The sequence below is a fragment of the Eubalaena glacialis genome, chromosome 15, assembly GCF_028564815.1.
Source record: "Eubalaena glacialis isolate mEubGla1 chromosome 15, mEubGla1.1.hap2.+ XY, whole genome shotgun sequence".
NCBI classification, from domain to species: Eukaryota; Metazoa; Chordata; class Mammalia; order Artiodactyla; family Balaenidae; genus Eubalaena; species Eubalaena glacialis.
The window spans coordinates 45,974,278-45,997,547 of NC_083730.1; the positions used below are offsets into that span (position 1 = coordinate 45,974,278).

General features: G+C 41.5%; 1 protein-coding gene across 3 annotated transcripts in view; it reads left to right on the plus strand.

The window, feature by feature from the left end:
- Positions 1-23,270, plus strand: part of GAREM1 (GRB2 associated regulator of MAPK1 subtype 1) — a 206,267-nt gene that overhangs the window by 179,769 nt on the left and 3,228 nt on the right. For all 3 annotated transcript variants that reach the window (XM_061169975.1, XM_061169976.1, XM_061169977.1), the window contains one exon: positions 3,252-4,424. In XM_061169975.1, coding sequence (XP_061025958.1) covers positions 3,252-4,424 — 1,173 coding nt within the window. The remainder of the gene's footprint in view (positions 1-3,251; positions 4,425-23,270) is intronic.

Here is a 23,270-nt window from a genome sequence, read left to right on the forward strand (position 1 = left end):
CAATATGTATGTTCTTATTGCCATTTTGTTAATTGTTTTTTATTTGTTTTTATAGGTGTTTTTTCTTCCCTTCTTTTGTTCTCTTGTGATTTGATGACTAACTTTAGTGTTGTGTTTGGATTCCTTATTCTTTTTTGTGTGTGTATCTATTGCAGATTTTTGGTTTGCTGTTACTATGAGGTTTTGATATAGCAGTCTATATATAAACAAGATTGTTTTAAGTTGCTGGTCTTTTAATTTCAAATGCATTTCTAATATCCTGCATTATGCTCTCCTCTTCTCATGATTGCTGGGGTTTTTTAAATATTTATTTATTTATTTATTTGGTTGCTCTGGGTCTTAGTTGCAGCACGTGGGCTCCTTAGTTGCAGCTCACAGGACCCTTAGTTGCAGCTTGCGGGCTTCTTAGCTGCAGCGCACGGGCTCCTTAGTTGTGGCATGCGAACTCTTAGTTGCAGCACGCATGTGGGATCTAGTTCCCCGACCAGGGATCGAACCCGGCCCCCTGCATTGAGAGCACGGAGTCTTACCCACTGCACCACCAGGGAAGTCCCCCATGATTGCTGGTTTTGATACCATATTTGTGTGTGGATGATTTCCTACCTTTACTTTATGTTTGCCTTTACCATTGAGCTTTTCCATTCATAATTTTCTTATTTGTAGTTGTGGCCTTTTCTGCCTAGAGAAGTTCTTTTAGCATTTGTTGCAAAGCTGGTCTGGTGGTGCTGAATTTGAATTCTCTTAGCTTTTTCTTGTCTGTAAAGCTTTTGATTTCTCTGTCAAATCTGAATGAGAGCCTTGCTGGGTAGAGTATTCTTGGTTGTAGGTTCTTCCCTTTCATTACTTGAAATATATCATGCCTCTCCCTTCTGGCCTGCAGAGTTTCTGCTGCGAAATCAGCTGATAACCTTATGGGAGTTCCCTTCTATGTTATTTGTTGCTTTTCCCTTGTTGCTTTTAGTATTTTTTCTTTGTCTTTAATTTTTGTCAGTTTGATTACTGTGTGTCTCGGCATGTTCTTCCTTGGGTTTATCCTGCCTGGGACTCTCTGCACTTCCTCTACCTGGCTAACTGTTTCCTTTCCCATGTTAGGGAAGTTTTCAGCTATTATCTCTTCAAATATTTTCTCAGGTTTTTTCTCTCTCCTCCTTCTGGGGCCTCTATAATGCGAATATTGGTGCATTTAATGTTGTCTCAGAGGTCTCTTTGGCTGTCCTCATTTCTTTTCATTTTTTTTTTCTTTATTCTGTTCTGCAGCAGTGATTTCCACCATTCTGTCTTCCAGCTCACTTATCCATTCTTCTGCCTCAGTTATTCTGCTAATGATTCCTTCCAGTGTATTTTTCATTTCAGTTTTTGTATTGTTCATCTCAGTTTGTTTGGTCTTTAGTTCTTCTAGGTCTTTGTTAAACATTTCTTCTATCTTCTCGATCTGTGCCTCCATTCTTTTTCTGAGATCTTGGATCATCTTTACTATCATTGCTCTAAATCCTTTTTTGGGTAGATTGCCTATCTCCACTTCACTTAGTTGTTCTCTGGGGTTTTATCTTGTTCCTTCATCTGGGACATATTCCTCTGCCATCTCATTTTGTCTAACTTTCTATGATTGTGGTTTCCTTACCACAGGCTGCAGGGTTGTAGTTCTTCTTGCTTCTGCTGTCTGCCCCCTGGTGGATGAGGCTGTCTAAGAGTCTTGTGCAGGCTTCCTGGTGGGAGGGACTGGTTCCTCCCCACTGGTGGGTGCAGCTGGGTCTTGTTTGTCTGTTGGGCAGGGCTGTGTCAAGGGGCATGTTTAGTGGGCAGCTGTATGCTCAGGAAGACTTTAAGCAGCCTGTCTCTTGATGGATGGGGCTGTGTTCCCACCCTGTTAGTTGTTTGGCCTGAGGTGTCCCAGCACTAGAGCCTACAGGCTGTTGAGTGGGTCCAGGTCTTGGTGAGAAAATGGCCGCCTCCTGTAGGGCTCACACCAATGAGTACTCCCCAGAACTACTGCCACCAGTGTCTTTGTCGTCGCAGTGAGCCAAAGCTGCCCCCATCTCTGCAGGAGACCCTCCAGTACTAACAGGTAGATTTGGCCCAGGCTTTTATGAGGTCACTGCTTTTTTTCCTGGGTCCTGGTGCACATGAGACTTTGTGTGCACCCTCCAAGAGTGGAGTCACTGTTGCCCCCAGTCCTGTGGAATTCCTGCGATCAAACCCCGCTGGCCTTCAAAGCCAGATTCTTTGAGGGCTCCTCCTCCTGTTGCCAGACCCCCAGGCTGGGGAGCCTGACGTGGGGCTCAGAACTTTCACTCCTGTGGGAGAACTCCTGTGGTATAATTTTCCAGTTTGTGGGTCGCCCACCCAGCAGGTACGGGATTTGATTTTATTGCAGTTGTGCCCCCTCCTACCATCTCATTGTGGCTTCTTCTTTGTCTTTGGATGTAGGATATCTTTTTTGGTAGATTCCAGTGGTTTTGTCGATGGTTGTTCATCAGTTGTGATTTTGCTGTTTTTGTAAGGAGAAGTGAGCTCACATCTTCTACTCCACCGTCTTATCTCTGTCTTTTCTTTCCGTTTATGTAAAATTGTTAACAGGTTATCTTTAGTGGGCAAGTTGTGTAGAAATTGTTCACTTTTATATCTGTATTTTCTAATATTTCTTCCAATGAATATGAATAGTTTGCATAATAAATAAAAGAATGGGGAGAAAGAAGACATTTTTTTAAATCCTTTGTCCCAATTTTAGAAAATTTAATAAAATTAGAAAATTTTTAAAGGTAAAAAAATTAGTAGAATTTTAAGTTTAAAAAGAATTTTCTACAATGATATTCATGAAAGCATTTTTATAACTGAAAATGATACAATGATAATATTAATGTCCCAAAATAATTATCCATATGGTAGAATACATAGGAAAAGAAACTAGAAGGATGTTTATCAAACCATTAACCATGGCTGTCTCTGCATCAGGTTCGTGGGTGTTATTCCGTGTGTGTGTTTTTCTTCTGTATTTCCCAAAATGTTACAAATGAATACAGGGTACCTTCTTCTTCAGAAAAAAAAAATGCTTTTAAGAGTCTGAACTAACATCATCTTGTTATTGTTAACCACATAAATACTATAGGAGAAATGGATTGTCTAAATTTAGTATTAAAATAAAACAGCATTTTCCTTTGTGTATGCATGTGTGTCTTAATAGCATGTTTGCTACTTCTCTGTGTGAATAAACTAAAGACAACTACCCTAAAATTTGATTTATCCTATTTTAGGTTGCTTCAGGTGAATGCAATGAAGACACCGAAGTTTACAACATCACCCTTTGTACGGGGGATGAACTCACTCTAATGGGCCAGGCAGAAATCCTTTATGCAAAGACTTTCAAGGAGAAGTCACGACTCAACACCATCTTCAAAAAGATTGGGAAGCTCAATTCCATCAGCAAGCTGGGAAAAGGCAAAATGCCGTGCCTCATTTGCATGAATCACCGGACCAACGAGAGCATCAGCCTCCCATTCCAGTGCAAGGGCAGGTTCAGCACCCGAAGCCCCCTGGAACTTCAGATGCAGGAGGGCGAGCACACCATCCGCAACATTGTGGAGAAAACCAGACTTCCCGTGAACGTGACCGTGCCCAGCCCTCCACCGAGGAACCCGTACGACCTCCACTTCATCCGTGAGGGGCACCGCTACAAGTTCGTGAACATCCAGACCAAGACAGTGGTGGTTTGCTGTGTGCTGCGGAACAACAAGATCCTCCCCATGCACTTCCCTTTGCACTTGACTGTCCCCAAGTTTAGCCTCCCAGAACACCTGGTGAAGGGGGAAGTGTGGCCTGAAACCCTGGTCCATCACTGGCTGGGTATCTGCCAAGAACAGTTCGACATCGATGAGTATTCACGGGCGGTCCGCGATGTGAAGACCGACTGGAACGAGGACTGTAAGAGCCCCAAGAAGGGCCGGTGCACTGGCCACAACCATGTGCCCAATTCCCTTAGCTACGCTCGCGATGAGCTCACCCAGTCCTTCCACCGGCTCTCGGTCTGTGTGTATGGCAACAATCTCCATGGCAACAGTGAGGTGAACCTCCACGGCTGCAGGGACCTCGGGGGAGAGTGGGCCCCCTTTCCTCATGACATCCTGCCCTATCAGGACTCGGGTGATAGTGGGAGCGACTACCTTTTCCCAGAAGCTAGTGAAGAATCAGTGGGCATCCCAGGGAAGTCAGAACTTCCTTACGAAGAGCTGTGGCTGGAAGAAGGCAAGCCCAGCCATCAGCCTCTCACTCGCTCCCTGAGCGAGAAGAGCAGATGTGATCAGTTTCGAGGTTCTGTCCGGTCCAAATGTGCACCTTCTCCTCTTCCTGTCCCCGGAACTCTGGGAGCAGCAATGAAGTCTTCAGAGATTGCCCTACCTCCACCTCCAGTGCCTCCCAAATCTGAAGCCGTAAGTCCGTTCTGGTTTTGGGTGATGTGCCAGTCCTTCTGTCTCTCTGCTCAGTCATCTGCTAATTTATTTTCTTTCTTAAAGAAAACTCCCCAGTGGAAGATTATCAGAATGAGCAATTTGCTTAATTTGGAGTGAAATAGAAATATTTGCTGGATGATTTTTACCATTTGGGAGTTAGTTAGAGTTTTACTGTACATTTGATGAGAAATTCTTGGAGAGTTTTTCTTAGGAGAGGTTTAAACATGCTGCCTAGAGAATGGATAACAGCGAGGGGAGAGCAGGAGGTGGAGACCAGATAAGAGGTATGAATATGGTAACAGGTATGAAATGATGACACCCTGAACCGCAGCAGTTGGTAGCAGCGGATGGCAGGGAGAAATGAGCTGCTTCGGATCATGTTTCAGAGGTGGAACCAACAGTATTTACTGATTAAATTGGATGTGGGTAGTGAAGGAAAGAGAGAAATCAGGAGAAACTCCTAGATTTGTAGGCTGAGCAGCAGAGTGGATATTAGTGCCACTTACCACCGATGCGGACTGAAGGAGGAGTGGATTTATTTGGGGAAAGGAGAGATCAAGAGACATCAGCATCATTTGTAACTCTCTCCTCGCAGTTACATCAAGATCAAAGCATCATGGGGATGCTCACTTACACACCACACATACACACACAGAGCAGAGCCAGGTGCCAGCCCGGTTTTGCTTACCACCTCAAACATAACTCACTCAGAGCTGAGGAGGCGTCTATCAATCAGATTTTAATGTAAAAAGGTCATACCGGACAGGAGAAAGAGCCCTCTGTTTTGACCATGTTCCTTGATTGACAGGCACTCTGAACCTTCACGACTCATTTTTGATCATTGGATTTCATTATATCTGAAGGGAGAAAGCGCTTGAGGCATACATAGGGTGTAATTCTGTTCATTTATTTGACAGTATCTATGGCAGTGGTCTCCTTTTTTTCTATCTCTAGCAGAATCCTGTAAAAGAAAAAAAAAAGAAAACTTATACAGATCACAATAAATAGAAGAATTACAATCAAAACCCATCTGACTGAACGACAGACTGGAAGGAGGGGGTCTCCCCTTGGCCCTGTCCACTCTGCCCCCACCAGGTGGTCTCAGGACACCTCTCTGGAACCACGGAGCTGTGTAGAGCCTCGTATCAAAACCATGGGCTAGATGCTAGAAAAATCACCATCAGTGACCCCTGAAATCATGACTCTGGACTCTAGTAACTAACTTCCCCTTTTGTAGGGAAGGTAACGGATGAAAAGAGAGGACTACTATACAAGTTAAAATGTGGGAGGTATACATAGGTCATGTGTGGGGGCAGTTCAGAGGAGAAAAGAACCTCTAGTTGGGCAAGAGAAGCCTTCATGGACATGATGACATTTCAAATGAGCCGAGAGTGTATACATGAATGGAAAGAGCAGAGAGATGGGAAAGAAGGGCGTTCCAGACAGAATGACTGACTTGAGCAAAGGCAAGGGCAGACGAGGGAAAATGCAGAGTTTTGCTGGGCGAGTGGAATAGGGCTGAAGAGGGAGTATGAAGGACAGTGGTGTCTTCAAGGCTGGAACCAGGTCACGGACAGCTCTGGACACCAGGCAGCACTTTGTGCCGGGCGTCACACATAGCTGTCCATGCAGAGCCCACATTGCTGCAAAGCTTTCCTGAGAGAAGACCCACCTCCAGCTGTTTATTCCAGGACATAAAATTGCAGGTCTCTACTTTCCCCTGCTCCTTACAAGATCTACCAGGGATCTTAAGGCACAAGCCCAGAGATCCCCGTATCCAGTAGGGGTTGTGGAATATTTGGGGGAAGTCTTGGTGGAGTCAGAGTCCTTGGTTCTTTTATTCATGTCAGATGGTGTTCCCCAAAAAACAGGTAAAAGGTAAGGGGACACTCCTAGTAAGTACTTTAGGCAATTTTAGGGATGTCTCAACTTACCTGTGTATGTGATTGTTGCTTGAAGCTTGGAACCTTCTCTTCAATAGGAATGTGACCACATGAGCTTTTCCTATAGAACTCTGGTCCCACCTGGCACATAATGGGGACTCCTGTTTGTTGACTGATTGATTGATTGACTCATCCAAGGTGGTCACACCTAGTTATTTACATAACCAAGTCTTGAGGTAGGAAACTGGCAGTGATTGTTTTCACTGAGGCTAGTGAAAGATGAGTAAGAACATAAATATTAAGAGGCCCTATCTTGACCTTGGTACTAAAAGAAAAATGTTAGAGTTAAATTTGGAACTAAAAGCAAATCTCACAGCAGAAGAAAAGGTTTGGGCCTCCAGTCTAAGCCGTAATTTCTTATGACATAAGAGAACCTTCTCAGAGCATATTCGGTGTTTATAGAATGCTCTAATCATAAAGACTTTTTATAAACACCTGAATTTACTTAATTTTCTTTTTTTAAGAATTAGGCATTTCAAATGAAGTCATGTTTTTTATTGGTTCTGTGACCATGAAACAAATTTTCCAGTTTTAGGATGTGCGTGGGATCCGGAGAACGTCATAATTGTTAGATGTGGCTTCAGCTTGTAGCTTTCAAAAGGGAACTTTAATGGGGCATAAATTCAAGTGATCCCACAGAATTAAATAAAACTTCTTTGGATAGTGACAGTGGGGTGGGTCCCGGGAAAAAGATGGGCCATAGAAAGGGAAGCAGAGCTGATAAATGGCAAATGAACTCTGCTTTGCCACAGTCCATGGCCCAGTCATGTTAATATCTAAAGGGGCAGTGGCTCCACTGCAGTATATGTCAGCCTGTGCCTTTTCTTCTTATTCTATTCTTCACTCCCTACTTCAGGGTCCTAAGTTACAGCAAATATCTGTGCTCTTTCTCCAGCAGATTTTGACAGTCTTTGTTTCTGTAAATGAGATAAAAATCTTTCTCCTTCAACAGTAATTCTTGCTATGTTTCCAGCAGTGTGCTGCAGTTCCGGCATCATCTGGATAATGCTTGACCACTGTCCTACCCATATCCTAAAATGGAAAACTAGGCCATGGGGCCAAACAGAAAATCCTCAGTGGAGGAGTGATCAGTTTAGCCCTGTTAATATACTTTGTACTTGATGCGGCTACTTAGAATTATGCTCTAGTCTGTACCTTTGTAAAGATCGTTAAATACAAAGGTTTTTTTTCTTTAAACACAAAACACTGCTACTTACCTTTCCCAAGAATAAGAGGCTATTCCCTCCCTAACTGGAACATCCCAGGGAAGAGTAAACAGCTCCTGGTTCCAGGCACAGAAGAGAAATTGTTGCAGATGAGCCCAGGCTGGGGAGCTGCCCAGCTCACTGAGTGGTGACATTTTCATTTTTTTAAATTGTGCAAAGTGCCCTCGAATCAGAATGACCTGACAGTTCCTCTTCAGTGGGTTATCCTTAATTGGTTCATATGTTCCAAACACATCCTCTATTTTGTAACATTGTGGGCCTCATTCCATAATTTTAATTTTCTGGCTGTTGGCTGATAATGTCTGAAATATTTACCCAGATACACTCTACAAGTGACAGTCTTGAAGAGCTGTCTTTTTTTGGTTTTTTGTTCTTTTTTTTCCTCTTTGGAAGATGCCATTTTGGAGAGCAGTGACGGGAAGGCTTGATATTGCATGAAATTCTATAAATAGAATGTTTGACTCTCAGACTATTCTGGTCAATGCAGTAAATTACGAATCAGTATCAAAACTACTGGATCACAACTCTTCTGTAGCTATGTGTGCAGTAGTATCAAACCTGAGGACCCCAGAACCCAGGGATTAATTAACGTCCTCTGTCTGTCTTTCTTTAGTAACAGAAAAAAAAAAAGTGCATTCACTCTTGGTTGGATGTTAACGTGGCAGCGATTCCTGAGGTTCATGAAAGAAAAATCATAAAAGGAGCTCTAGGTTGAAACCACTGGTTTAAAGCAAGTTTTACTGCAGTATGGATGGAGAATTCGTTAACCTTTGGGATTGACAGGATGCCCCCCGACAATGACAATATGAGAAGCAGGGTGTAGGGACTGAATTGTAAGATGGATCGGTAGCATACGTTCATTGTTGTAAGACTGAAGTCCATCATAAATCAAGTTCCTGTAATGGAGCACACTGTCTTATTGATGTTTGAGAAAAATAAGACATAAAGGGCGAATTCAATCCAGATCCACACTGCACCTAGTTCAGTAGGTGCCTGAAAAGACTGCACTCTACAGAAGTCTGAATCTGCAGACTGAGCATCTGATGAGAAAATGGAAGGGGACACCAAACATCCTGAGAGTCTTCATTTCCCTCCTCAGTGGAATTTCACCGGGAGCAGAGAGGAGTGATCTGCCACACTATGTGATGGATAATTAGAGGCACAAAACATCATGTCTAAGAGCCACACGTGGATTTGCATTCTCACTCTGCCACTTAGTAGCTTCATAGCTTCACACCTTGGGCAAACTGTTTAACTTTCTGAGTCAGTTCCTGTGGGAATTAATAACAGCGTCTTCATTGCATTATTGTATTGTACAAAGTACTTGGCAGTTTTCCCTGGCACTTGGTAAGCATTCAATAAATAGTAGCAGTAACTTAATATGGGATGCATTCTTTTTTAGGGTTAGATGATAGAAAATAATTTTGGGGAGGTTATTTCCCCTGTCCTTCCTTGCCTAAGGTATAAGGCCTCTCCAGAGAGTCTTGGAAGCTGATGGGGACAAGGACACCTACCTCCACAGACAGACCAGCAGAGAGCCCTACTGGCACACAAGCAGGGGAAAGTCACTCCCTGCATTCCAAAAGTGCATCCTAACAGGCTTGAAAAGTAGCAAAACGTTCTTTTCATCTGACTTTTAAAATGTCTGCTTGATAAGCTAGGTGTTATGTGTTATAGTTACCTACCTGTGGAGCCAAAATTGTAATCATGATAAACCAAGAAAAGGGCTACAGAAATGCTCAGCATCCTGTGGGCCCCAATAATATGTAATCCTTTCATGGGGGATTTGGGGGTTTTGTAGAACTATAGAGTACCTATGAAAAAGCCACATGTGGTTCTAAGGCTGCAAATATGTGTCAAGAAACTGAAATTCCTAGAAAAACCTCTCTAGAAATATTAAAGCTGAGAAGTTGCCTTGGCTAATTCCATTAGGCATGGCGAGGCTAGGTCATGGTGCTACCAGGTGTCACACCTGGATGTGTCCACCCTACAGAATGAGGGCCCTCACAAGACTACCCAAATTAAGAAAAAGTCATAAAAATGTACTGTTTAAAAACCGAGAGAAGTGATTTTTAAGAATTGAGCTATAAGAATTAATTCTACTCTACAGCCAGCAAACACTGAGGAAAGAGGCAGCAGGACATGCATACTAAAAACAGCCCTTGCACCAAAAATATTAAACCAACCCAGGCTACACAGGATGCTCCCACATAAAAATAGCCCTCCAAGACCACAGTAGATAATTGTTTCTCCTAAATTCATAGAGTAAGAGAAATATAAGTAAAATGAAGAAGCAGAGGAAACACTCCCAATTAAAAGATGAAGAGAATTCCCTTGAAAGAACAAACAGACCTCTTCAGTCTAATAGACACCAAGTTAAAAAGGAGATAATGAAAATACTGACGGAATTAAGAAGGGCTATCAATAGGAATGCAGATTACTGTAAAAAGGAACTAGAAACTATAAAAGAGGAGCCAGGAAAAATTAGAAAACTCATTTGCTGAGATGAAAACTGACTGAGCTAAAGGCAATGAATAGCAGATTGAATAATGCAGAAGAACGACTAAGTGTTCTGGAAGATAGAATAATGCAAGTCATCCAATCAGAACACAGAAAGCCAAATTGGAAAAAAAAAAAAAAAGCAAAATAAGAAACCTATGAGATAATATAAAGCATGCCAATCTACACATAATAGGGATCCCAGAAGGAGAAGAAAGAGAAAAGGGGTTCAAAAATGTGTTTGAAGAAATTATGGCTGAAAACTTCCGGAACCTAAAGAAGGAAACAGATATCCAGGTACAGGAAGCACAGAGGGTCCCAAACAAGATGAACCCAAACAGACCTACACCAAGCCATATTATAATAGAAATGGCAAAAGTTAAAGAGAGGATTCTAAAGGCAGCAACAGAAAAACAAAGAGTTAATTACAAGGGAACCCCCATAAGACTATCAGCTAATTTCTCAATAGAAACGTTTACAGGACAGAAGGGAATGGCAAGATATAGTCAAAGTCCTGAAAGGGAAAAATCTGCAACCTAGGATATGCTACCCAGCAAGATATCTTTTAGAATAGAAGGAGAGATAAAGAATTTCTCAGACAAGCAAAAACTATAAGAATACAGCAATACTAAACCTATCCTAAAAGAAATATTGAAAGGTCTTCTCTAAATAGAAGAGAAGCAAGAAGGTATAGGAAAGAGAAAAATCACAATTGGAAAGTAAATCACTTAATAAGCCAGTAGACAGATTTTTTTAAAAATCAAAAAGATTTTTGTGAAAGCGATGACAACCACAATGAACAGCAAAAGGATAAATATGAAGGTGTAAAAGAGGACATCAAAATCATAAAATGTGGGAGAGGAGAGTAATAAAATGTAGACTTTTTTGTCTGTTTTTTTTTAGAATGTATTTGAGCCTATATGACTACCAGTCTAAAAGCAAGTAGATAGGAAGGGGTTAAAATACTTGAAAAACAAGGTAACCACGAATCAACACATAAAATCGACTTACAAAAACCAAAAAGAAGAGAACACAAGCATAATATAACAGGAAATCATAAACCACAAAAAGAAAAAGAAAGGGACAAAGAAGAAATACAAAATCAACTGGAAAACAAGGTTTAAAATGGCAATAAATAGAGATCTATCAATAATTTAAGTGTCAGTAGACTAAATGCTCCAATCAAAAGACAGGGGAATGGCAGATTGGATTTAAAAACAAGAGCCTATAATATGCTGCTTATTGTAGGCAACACATAAAAAAGAGACCCACTTTAAGGCAAAGGACACACATAGACTGAAAGTGAGGGGATGGAAAAAGATATCTCATGCAAATGGAAATGACAGAAAAGTGGGGGTCGCACTACTCATGTCAGACAAAATAGACTTTAAAACAGACGCCATAAAGATAAAGAAGGACACTATATAGTGATAAAGGAATCAAGACAGGAAGAGGATATTACATCCTCAAAATATATGCACCCAATATAGGAGCATCCAAATATGTAAAACAAATACCAATAGACATAAAGGGAGAAATTGATGGGAATACAATAATAGTAGGAGACTTTAACACCCCACTCACATCAACAGACACATCTTCTAGACAGAAATCAGTAAGGCAGCAGAGATCCTAAAGGATACAATAGAACAGTTAGACTTAATTGATATTTTTCAGGACATTACATCCAAAAAAAAATCAGAATACACATTCTTTTCAAGTGCACACAGAACATTTTCTAGGATTGACCGCATACAAGGGCACAAAACAAGCCTCAACAAATTTAAGAGTATAGAAATTATTTCAAGCTTCTTTTCTGACCACAATGGCATGAAACTAGAAATCAACCACAGGAAAAGAAATAAGAAAAAAATGATTACATGGAGACTGAACAACATGGTACTAAAAAACCAGTGGGTGAACAACAAAATGAAAGAGGAAATCAAAAAATACTTTGAGACAAATGACAATAAAAACACAACCATACAGAGTCTATGGGATGCAGCAAAAGCAGTTCTTAGAGAGAAGTTCATAGTGATACATGCCTTCCACAGAGAACAGGAAAAATCTCAAACAACCTAACCTACCACCTAAAAGAATTAGAAAAAGAAAAATAAACAAAATCTAAAGTGAGCAGAAAGAAGGAAATAATAAAGATCAGAGAGAACATAAATAAAATAGATTTAAAAAACAATAGAAAAAAATCAAAAAAAACAAGAGCTGGTTCTTTAAAGGGTAAATAAAATTGACAAACCTCTGGCTAGGCTCACCAAGGAGAAAAGAAAGAGGACCCAAATATACAAAATAAGAAATGAAAAAGGAGAAATAACTGATACCGCAGAAATACAAAAAAAAAGAAAAGAAAAGAATACTATGAACAATTATAGGCCAACAAATTCAACAACCTAGAAGAAATGGACAAGTTTCTAGAAACATACAGCCCACCAAAACTGAATCAAGAAGAAACATAATTTGAACAGACAGATCACTAGAAGTGAAATAGCATCCATAATTTTAAAAACTCCCTACAAACAAAAGTCCAGGACCAGATGGTTTCACAGGTGAATTCTACCAAACAGAGAAAAAAGAACTTATACTGATCCTTCTCAAACTCTTCCAGAAGATTGAAGAGGAAGGAAGGAATGTATGTCCAAAGACATTCCATGAAGCCACCATCACCCTGATACCAAAGTCAGACCAAGACAGTACCAAAAAAGAAAATTACAGGCCAATATCTTTGATGAATATAGATGCAAAAATTCTCAACAAAATATTTGCAAACCAAATCCAACAACACAAAAAGATCTTACACCACAACCAAGTTGGATTCATCCCAGGGTCACAAGGATGGGTCAACATAGCAAATTAATCAATGTGATACACCACATCAACAAAAGAAAAGACAAAAACCACATGAACACTCAGTAGATGCAGAAAAAGCATCCATTCATGATAAAAACTCTTACCAAAGTGGTTATAGAGGGAACATATCACAACATAGTAAAAGTTATTTACCACAAACCCACCAGCAGTATAATACTCAACAGTGAACAGCTGAAAGCCTTCCCACTAAATTCTGGAACAAGACAAGGATGCCTACTCTCACCACTTCTATTCAACATAATATTGGAAGTCCTAGCCACAGCAGTCAGACAAGAAAAAGAAATAAAAGTTATCCAAATTGGAAGAGAAGAGGTAAAATTGTCATTATATGCAGATGACATGATACTATATATAGAAAACCCTAAAGACTCCACACAGAAACTACTAGACTGATACACAAATTCAGCAAGTTAGCAGGATATAAGATTAACATACAGAAATCTGTTGCATTTCTTTACACTAACAATGAAATATCAGAAAGGGAATGTAAAAAACAAACAAACAAAAAAAGCCCTTCTAATCACATCAAAAAAAAAAGAAATAGGAATAAACCTGACCAGGACTTCCCTGGTGGTCCAGTAGAAGAATCCGTCTTCAATGCAAGGGACGCCAGTTCGATCCCTGGTCAGAGAACTAAGATCCCACATGCTGCAGGGCAACTAAGCCCACGCGCCACAACGAAAAGACCCCATATGCCACAACTAAGACCCAACACAGCCCAAAAATTAATTAATTAATTGTTTTAAAAAGTCAATCTTAAAAAAAAAAACCTGAACAAGGAGGTGAAAGACCTGTATGCTGAGAACTATAAAACATTAATAAAGGAAATTGAAGATGATTCAAAGAAATGGAAAGATATTCCCATGCTCTTGGATTGGAAAAATTAATATTGTTAAAATGAACATACTTCCCAAAGCAATCTACCCATGTAATGGATATCCCTATCAAATTACCCATGACATTTTCCACAGAACTAGAACAAATAATCTTAAAATTTATATGGAATCACAAAAGACCCAGAATCGCCAAAGAAATCCTGAGGAAAAAAAACAAAGTTACAGGCATAACCCTCCCAGACTTCAGACAATACTACAAAGCTACAGTAATCAAAACAGTGTGGTAATGGCACAAAAACAGACATATGGATCAATGGAACAGAATAGAGAGCCCAGAATTAAACCCACACCCCTACAGTCAATCTTTGACAAAGGAGGCAAGACTATAACATGGGAAAAAAAGTCTCTTCAGCAGGTGGTGTTGGGAAAGTTGAACAGCCGCATGTAAATCAACGAAGTTAGAACACACCCTCACACCATACATGAAAATAAACTCAAAATAGCTTAAAGACTTAAATATAAGACATGACAACATAAAACTCCTAGGAGAGAACATAGGCAAAACATTCTCTGACATAAATCGTACCAATGTTTTCTTAGGTCAGCCTTCCAAGGCAGTAGAAATAAAGCAAAAATAAACAAGTGGGACCTAATCAAATTTACAAGCTTGTGTACAACAAGAGAAACCGTAAAATGAAAAGACAACCTACAGACTGGGAGAAACTATTTGCACATGTGACTGACAAGTGCTTAATTTTCAAAATATACAAACGGCTCATACAACTCAACAACAAAAAAGCGAACAACCCAATCGAAAAATGGGCTGAAGACCTAAGTAGACATTTCTCCAAAGAAGACATACAGATGGCCAACAGGCACATGAAAAGATGCTCTAGATCGGTAATTATTAGAGAAATGCAAATCAAAACTACAATGAGGTATCACCTCACACTCGTCAGAATGGCCATCATTAAAAAATCTACAAACAAATGCTGGAAGGGTGTGGAGAAAAGGGAGCCCTCCTGCATTGTTGGTGGGAATGTAAATTGGTGCAGCCACTATGGAAAACAATATGGAGGTTCCTCAAAAAACTAAAGAGTTGCCATATGATCCAGCAATCCCACTCCGGGGCATATATCCAGAAAAGCTATAATTCAAAAAGATACATGTCCCCCTATGTTCATAGCAGCACTGTTCACAATAGCCAGGAACACAGAGACAACCTAAACGTCCATTGTCAGATGAATGGATAAAAACGATGTGGTACGTATATACAATGGAATACTACTCAGTTATTCAAAAGAAAAAAATGAAATAATGCCATTTGCAGCAACATGGATGGACCTAGAGATGATCATCCTAAGTGAAGTAAGACAGAAAGGGAAAGACAAATACCATATGATATCACTTATATGTGGAATCTAAAATATGACTCAAATGAACTTATCTACAAAACAGAAGCAGACTCACAGACAGAGAACAGACTTGTGGTTTCCAAGGGGGAGGGAGAGGGAGGGAGAGACGGATTGGGAGTTTGGGATTAGCAGATGCAAACTATTATGTATAGAATAAACAACAAGGTCCTACTGTATGCACAGGGAACTATATTCAATATCCTGAGATAACCATAATGGAAAAGAATATGAAAAAGAATGTGTGCATATATGTATAACTGAATCACTTTGCTACCCAGCAGAAATTAACACAACATTGTACATCAACTATACTTCAATCAAATAAATTTTTAAAAAAAGAATTGATTCTACTCTGAATTTTTATTTTGTCTTTGGGCTTTCTTCTACTGACTATTAATATTAGAGAAGACAAGGGGGGAGGGATAAATTCGGAGCTTGGGATTAACATACACACACTACTATATCTAAAATAGGTATAGTATATCTACACTCCAGTAAAAAAAATTTTTAAGTGATATAAATTAAAGCTAAAAAATATATATCAGAGAAGGCACTAAAGGAGAGATCTTCTTAAATAAACCTGGTGTATTGATAGTCAAATTTAGGTAATAAAAAGATTAATCTGGAAGTGATTATTTACTTTTCAAAATAATTGCTCTACAAAAGGATTCACTCAGGATTCCACTAATTAATGCTGTCTCTTAAGGCATTTGACATTTAATTAATTTTAATTACAGCTTTTGAGGAGTACTCTGTAAGCAAGCCATACCTACATTTCCCATTTGTTAATTGAAATAAGGACTGAATTATTATTGTGTTTTGGTAATTTTGAAACTAATTGCCTTTGGTTTTGTGTAGGTTATTTATTTTTAAATGAAACCTTCTAGGCCAAGAAATTTTCTCCTGTGTCTGCCGAAAGTCTCAATGATTAAAATGTTAATAAAGTCATTGTAATATTCTATGGGATAGCCCTTGTTTCAAATCTGCACTCTTGGGTTTACCATTTGCACAAAATCACATTAATGGGAAAGTTATATACTATTTAAATATATCTATCATGCATTATACTCCTTGCTCAGAAAAGGTCTTTATTCTCTGCCCCAATGGCATAGTCTTTCTTTGGAGTCCAGGGAAGCACCCTGGAACTTAAACAAGTATTCTTTTCAGAACTGCGTGCCCTTCTTGTTTCCCAGTAGCGGCCTGCTGTGCCCTCCGCCTTGACTCCCTTGCCTGAGGCCTGGAGGTTGGAGGCCATTGCAGACCCAGGCCTGCCTTAGGTCCTTATCATCCGCATACACAATGGGAAAAAGAAACGCACACATCTGAGAATCAGGATTTCAACTGTAAATCACATCTGCCCTGGCGTAATTCATCAGATAGATGTTCATTTATTGCCATGTTGTCATTGTAAAACTTTAATTTCTGTTTGGCTGAAAATACCCCTGATGGGTATGTGACAGGGTTGTGAACTCTTTGCATAAAAGCCTCTTTATAAATAAGATTTCTTAAGGCTGTAATGATTTTGTTATCTGGGAGAGGGAGTGTGGGAAGAAATGTAAAATACAGGGCAGAGGGCATGCAGTGAAGGCAAAGTTACAAAGTTCAGGGAAGCATGGTTACAAAACTCCTTTCTTTGCAACACTGGCATTATCCTGAAGTCAGCTTTTTAGAGAAGAAAACTCATGGTAAAGGTGAGTCCAGTTTTAGATCAAGCTCACCTATAGTGTGTGTGTTTTCTGAATTAGTGTCAACATAGAAACAAAATGATCCTTAGTCCGCCTAAGGATGGCCGAAGCCCGTTAGTGACTGCCCACAGTTCCAAGCAGTGTGGTCTTTGAGCCGAGATTTTCACCCACAGGTATGTGATGGCAGATTTTAGACTGTAGACAAGGAAATGTGAGGCCTCGTTGGCAAGTGTCTCCAGATCCATTGCCTTGTATTTAAAAGTTGAACAATTGCTGCTATGAAATTGATTTTTTTTTCCCCAAAAAAGTTCAGCAAAGAACATTTCATAGTAAGTTTTCTGTTTTCCTAAGCTGTCTCTTTGGTCCAGTTAGTGAAAGGGTGTGAAAGTGTCATTTCTTCCATAGAAGACGAGTAGGGAGTTCTGAGAAACTAAGACTTTCCAAGAAACATCATCATACCAAAAAGCCCCCATTCCTACACTGAGCAGTTTCATGAGCACATTGTGTGTCTTTTGTTTGTTGTATTCTTTTAATCCCTAGGAAGTGTCAGGGAAAGATAAGGTCACAGAAGAAAGTAGTTCATACGTGTATAAATACTCCAGTTGTATGTAATGTGTGAATTTTTGTCTTCTAAACATTTACATTTAACCCTGTTTCCAGCCATGCAATAATGAGCTTTGTATTTATAAATTCTCATGGCGTTATGTTTAACATGTGACTATTTAGGGAGAAGACCTTGTTTTCCATTTTTCACAAATTATTGGTCCTTCACCCCGAGCTCAGTTTCCTCCCAACCAAACAGACTTATAGCTGTGAGGAGTGGGGAGGGGAAAGGATGCTTAAATACCTATTCCAGGAGTCAGGAAATCAAGTTACACTTTCTGGAGAGTATTCAGAAAATAAATAGTCCCATTCCGTGACGCACGAGATTCTGACCACAGGTTGGAGTTGGGTTTTGACTTTGTCAACCACCTTCACATAGTAACACGAAGCTTTCCAAAGCCATTTATTTTATTGGGTGTGTCCATCTTTGCTTTCACTGTTAGATAATAAGCTGCCATTGATTATTTTTCTGGTTTTACGTGGCCAGTGCTGGCATGGTGAAGGCAGAGAGCAGTGGGGTAATGTGTTCTCCTCTCCATCCCAGAAGTCAGTGTGCACTTAACCTCCAGTTTACATGCGTGCATGTACCTACCCAGGCACGTTTTCAAGTTTCTTCCAAGTTAAAAAGAAAAAAGCCATGCCTCATTCAATCCACTAGCCCTTTCTAATAGCTATCTCTCCCTTCCTTCCCAGCCCCTTCCTTCCTTCTTGAAAAGAGTGGTCTGTCCTCACTAACTCCACCCTCGCCTCCTGTTCTGGCTTTGACTCCCTGGAATCTGCTTCTGGTCCCCTCACTCAACTCAAGCTTCATTCACTAAGATCCCCAGGGACCTGCTAACTGTCACACATCTTCCCGACCTGCCCTGACTTCCTGCCGTCGTCCCGTCTTCACACCATCCCTCTCCTGAGCCGTCCTCCCCACCATCTGCTTCGTTGACACCAGTGGGGACTGTTCTGTGCCATGAGCGGTGAGATGCGGTCCCTTGTGTTTCTCCCCCCTTGGTCTCCTCCTCTACTGGCGCCTTAGGGGTTCAGCCCTCTTCCCTTCTCATCTGGGATCTCAGTGCCACCAGGACTTCAGATTCTATCCGTAGAGCATTGAGCTCGAACTCTTTTCAACACTGAACCCTTGGTTTCTCCCAAGCTCTATTCTTCCTTCTAAGTGTCTGTCTGATAAGTGGCACCAGGATTTGTCTCGCCTTCTAAGCCCCCAGTCCAGGGCATCGTTCTGGTGGTTTATTCCTGCCCATGTACCTTTTGTACACTCACGATTCCTTCCTCCTCCAGACTTTCTCAGTATAATTTCCTGTGAGTTTGTTCTTCCCCTGCCCTCCTGACTCATTCATGGTCCTCCCACTGACCTTCATTCCACCTTCTATTATTATAGGACCGATTTTTATCTCAGTCGTGTGTTGGTCTCCCTCCCTCCCTCCCAGCTAATTCCAGGGGCTACTTACTCTTGTCTGCTTTACTCAACACCAGCTCCGTGAGCCTGTGATGGGCACTCAGCATATAATTGAACAAGTCAATAGTAAATGGAATTAATGTCATCTGTAGGAAAAGGGAAAGTGACACAATGTTCTTCAGACTTTCAGGGGCAGTAGATGGTACCTGTGGTCCCGGCCATTAGCCCTCAGGACGGACACCTTCCACAGCTTGCTTCAAACCCCACTAGTAAATTTTGTGTGTTAGATGGCAGCCACTTAGGTAAATATGCCTCCCTGAGAATATGCCTCGTAGACTAAAGAGAAGTGATGGTTCTAGAAAGAGCAGAACTCCCCAATTCCACCTCGCAATAAATTAGCTTTCTGCTTAGCTCTGGGTTCATGGTCCGCTGCTGGAACACTGGGGAGACGTGTCTTACTCCTGGGCAGCGGTATCTTATCTCTGATAAGACTGAATCATTGAGCATTTCTTTAGAAAAGGGAAAGACTTGTTGTGGAGAGGCAAGGATGAGAGGATTGTGCTGAAAGTAAAACCACTTACAAGAAAGGCTTTAGACCAGAGAACTGCTTGTGAAGCCAGGCTCTGGGTACGGATGGGAGTCCGCTCTCCCTGAATCCATGCTGTGGTCATTGACCCTGTCATAACCAGCAGGTGCCAGGAGCTTGGCTGTAAACACTCAAGCTACTCATCACCAGAAATTACCAGTAGGCAGAAGTCACCCATGATCCGCGATGGGTAGTAACACCTGCCTCAGACAGAACACCATCCCCTCCCTTAGCACCAGGGTTCGAGGTTTATTCCTGATAATCCAAGTACCTCACCCTCGCCCTGCACTGCTCCTTGAAGTTCAGTCTTAAATGCCGCACTGAAGGGCAGAGAAGGGCTCTAGTCCGTCAGGCATGGTGTGTCGGGCACGGTGTGTTCTGTTACATCCTCACTGAGAATAGTAGTTACAGGGCGGTGGGATGGGGTGCTGACAATGAAGCCACAACCTTTCCCAGTTCAGAAATACTGTCATTTTCACTCTGCCACCACGTCCAGTGTCATGGTGGCAGAGTTGATGGCGGTCATAGGGTCCAGGTCTGCTGGCACCTTTTTTCCCCTAGATTGACACCAATATGAAGACAAAAAAATTAACATGCAGCCCAGATGACTTATCAATAGCAGTCTCCACATTAAAATATAAAAGGCATTCTTTTGGTACAAGTTTGAAAATAAAAGTGCCTCGTTGTATTTGTTTTGTGACATCCGATAACCTCCACCTGGCATTCTGTGCGCCATATTTGTGCCAGAGGTGACAAATCCCCAAACTCTGCCATCCACAGAGCAGTAAGAACAATGACGACAGTCCCTACCATTTCCACTTTTGGGCTAATTGAATATACAGGGGAAGTAAGTAAATATAAACGGTCTGTTGGCAGAGTTCAGAAGCAATGACAAGTACTGGTGGCTACTTGTGATGGTCCCAAACCGCGCCTGTAACAGTTAGAGCTGGGCCGGAGGGGATGGGCAGTAAGAACTAAAGCAGAGCGAGAGGCAGGAAAGCACAGGGTGTGTTTAGGTGACACGGAATCTGCCCCATTGGATGGACCCATGTATTCATATAGAGGAGTAGTGAGGGAAATAACTAGAAAGATGGAATCAAATGGGATAATTTCTTCTAGCGAGAAGAAATCACTAGAAAGACTGCAGCAGGCCTCAGTGGGAGACAGGAGAAGCTGGACTTTGTCCAGTAGTCAAGGGGGGCCACTGGAGATGGGAAGTAACAAGATGAAAGCCACATGCTGAGACTTTTAGAAGGAATGTGCTGAAAATGTAGCACTTAAACGTGAAATTGAATATGAGGGAAAACTGGAAATAGGGTGATTGGCCATCTGGTCTTATAAATTGCCTTTTATTGTCAGATAAAATTCATTTCAAGCCACAGCTACATTCCTCTTGGATATAAATGTCCCATGATGAATCAAATCAAGAAGCAAAGAGAAGTAGAATAATTACTGTTAAAAGGATGTAAGAGATAGGAAGTAAGATGGCACAATAAACCCTCACAGTGTGTCGGTGTGTCACTTCTGAACCCCAAAAATGTATACATTCCCCCAAAGCATATATAGTTTTCTCATAAAACGCACTGCAGTATGACCTCATTTAAGCGTCCACATCTGCAGCACCAAGTTAAAAGTAACACGTGGAGACACGTCTGCAGGGTCATCAGCCGTGCTCACCCCGAGAGGGCCGCCCTCCCGCACCTGCCCGGTGTAGCACTCGCTAGTTGTGTTCCTCCACAGTGTTACAGATCAATTCTTGTCGCCCACGGGGTCCCACTGAAGTCGGGTTTTGTTTTGTTTTTAACTACCTTTTCTCCAAAATGGGTTTCAGATAAGCCTAGTTCTTTCCCATTGAAGTCACACAATTACACCCAAACTGCCCCCTCATCACAAGGGAAGAAATCTTTCTTTGGTCTCATGTTAGTATCTCCTCACTGACAACATCACACACACACACACACACACACACACACACACACACACACACACACACACACACCTTTGTTCTTTAACTCCTTTTAGGAGTCATGTGGCCATTTCAGAAGCTTTCCATATTTCAAATGCTGTTTGGAGTGTAGCTGGAAACGTTCCGGTCAGCCGAGCTCACCTCGCCAGGCCCTGTGACCTACAAATGCTTCCTTTTACTGCTGCCTCCCCCGTCCCCTCCTGTCACCGGGAAACCTATGGGGAAGCTCTTTAGGACTGTCCAATTATGGAAGGAGGGGGCAGAACCAGATGTCAGGAACCTTGAGAGTCTGGGATTATAAGAAAAGAAGAGAGGACTTCCCAGAGATCAAAGTCAACTACAAGTGGCTGCTTTTCTGTGTTCCGAGACCTAGGTCAGCTGATGATCCTCAATTACAATGCATAGTGTAGTCGACATCTCAGCATATCATAATTGACATCTAGGTAAGTGGTCCCTAATGAAATGTATTTAATGACTAATTCCAAAATTTAGAAATTTCTAGATCAAATTCAGCCTTAACCCTGTTTTCCTCATGCCTCTCTCTAATCCCATGTTGAGAAGCGATTGTTTATTTTTAAAATGGAAAAGTTAACTGACGGACTCCTTATCTTCTTACGTTTTCCATGATTCCTGTTATTCTAAGCATAGACAGAACCAAGCACATCTATAAAAGCCGCACCCATCCATCCCAGATTCTAAAGACATTCCCTAAGAAAGAAAAACACAGTTGGCTACTATACAATTCGCTAACAAGACAGAAGGAAGATGACACAATATCTTACTTATTTTGTAACCAGTATATGCTCCCAAAAGCCAGGGAGTGGAGTGATCCAGCCAGAACTTTTCAGTGTCCTAGTTGGTTCCCAGCTTCTTAAGAAGACCCCAAAGTGAGGCAAGAGTCCCCCTGGGCCAGCTTACAAGCAAGCCTCCTTCTTCCTTATCCAAACTTCGTTTTCTCCTCCTCCACCACCTTTTGAAAAGCTCAGAAAGAGAACTCCCGCAGCTGTTGGAGAAGAGAATCTGCTGCTCTCAATGTTTTGTTTTAGCCTAAAGGGCTGCTGCAGAAGAGAAACTGTATCCAGTGGGTCCCAACAACCAGGGTGGTGGGTCCTCTGGGTGCGAGCTGTGATTCCCAGACCCAGGGAGAAATGCAACGGATGAGACTTTAAATGGCTTCTGTTTCGCTTAGAATTGAGGTTTGCCGGGTCACCCCGGGGTCACATGAATTTTTTAACATCTGGTTTTCTCCAGCAAGTGAATCAGGCCTCAGAAGCCAGTTAGAGGGCCGGGGTGCAGCGTAGGTGGTAGACGATGCAGTGTAACGTGAGCCCATTTCATTTGGTCTTAAGCGAACTCCAAACCAAAGCTAACAGGAGCTCCGTTTCATTGTCTTCATTACCCAGAGCCCCTGGGACAGAGGAATCGAAGGCAAAGGTGAAAAAAAATGGGTGGGAACACAGCCTAAAAGCAAGCAAGGGTGTTTTTTTTTTACAAAGTCCGAATTGGCTCTGTTTTTACCTACGTAGTTAAGGGTAGACTAGCTGAACCAGGTATAAACTGCCCCCTGCTGTCTGACACAGAGAAGTACATAAAAATATCTGCCTCATTAAAAACCGTATTCTGAAGGCAGGCCGTGAATGGAAAACAAGCTGGGGCGAAGGCAGGCAAGGGATGGCACAGGTCACCTGCTTCCCTCTCCGGTGTGAAGATGAAGGGAGGGTGAGAGAGGTGGAGGCGGCTCTTATAAACTACTGTTTTTCGGATTTGGAGAGCTGCCT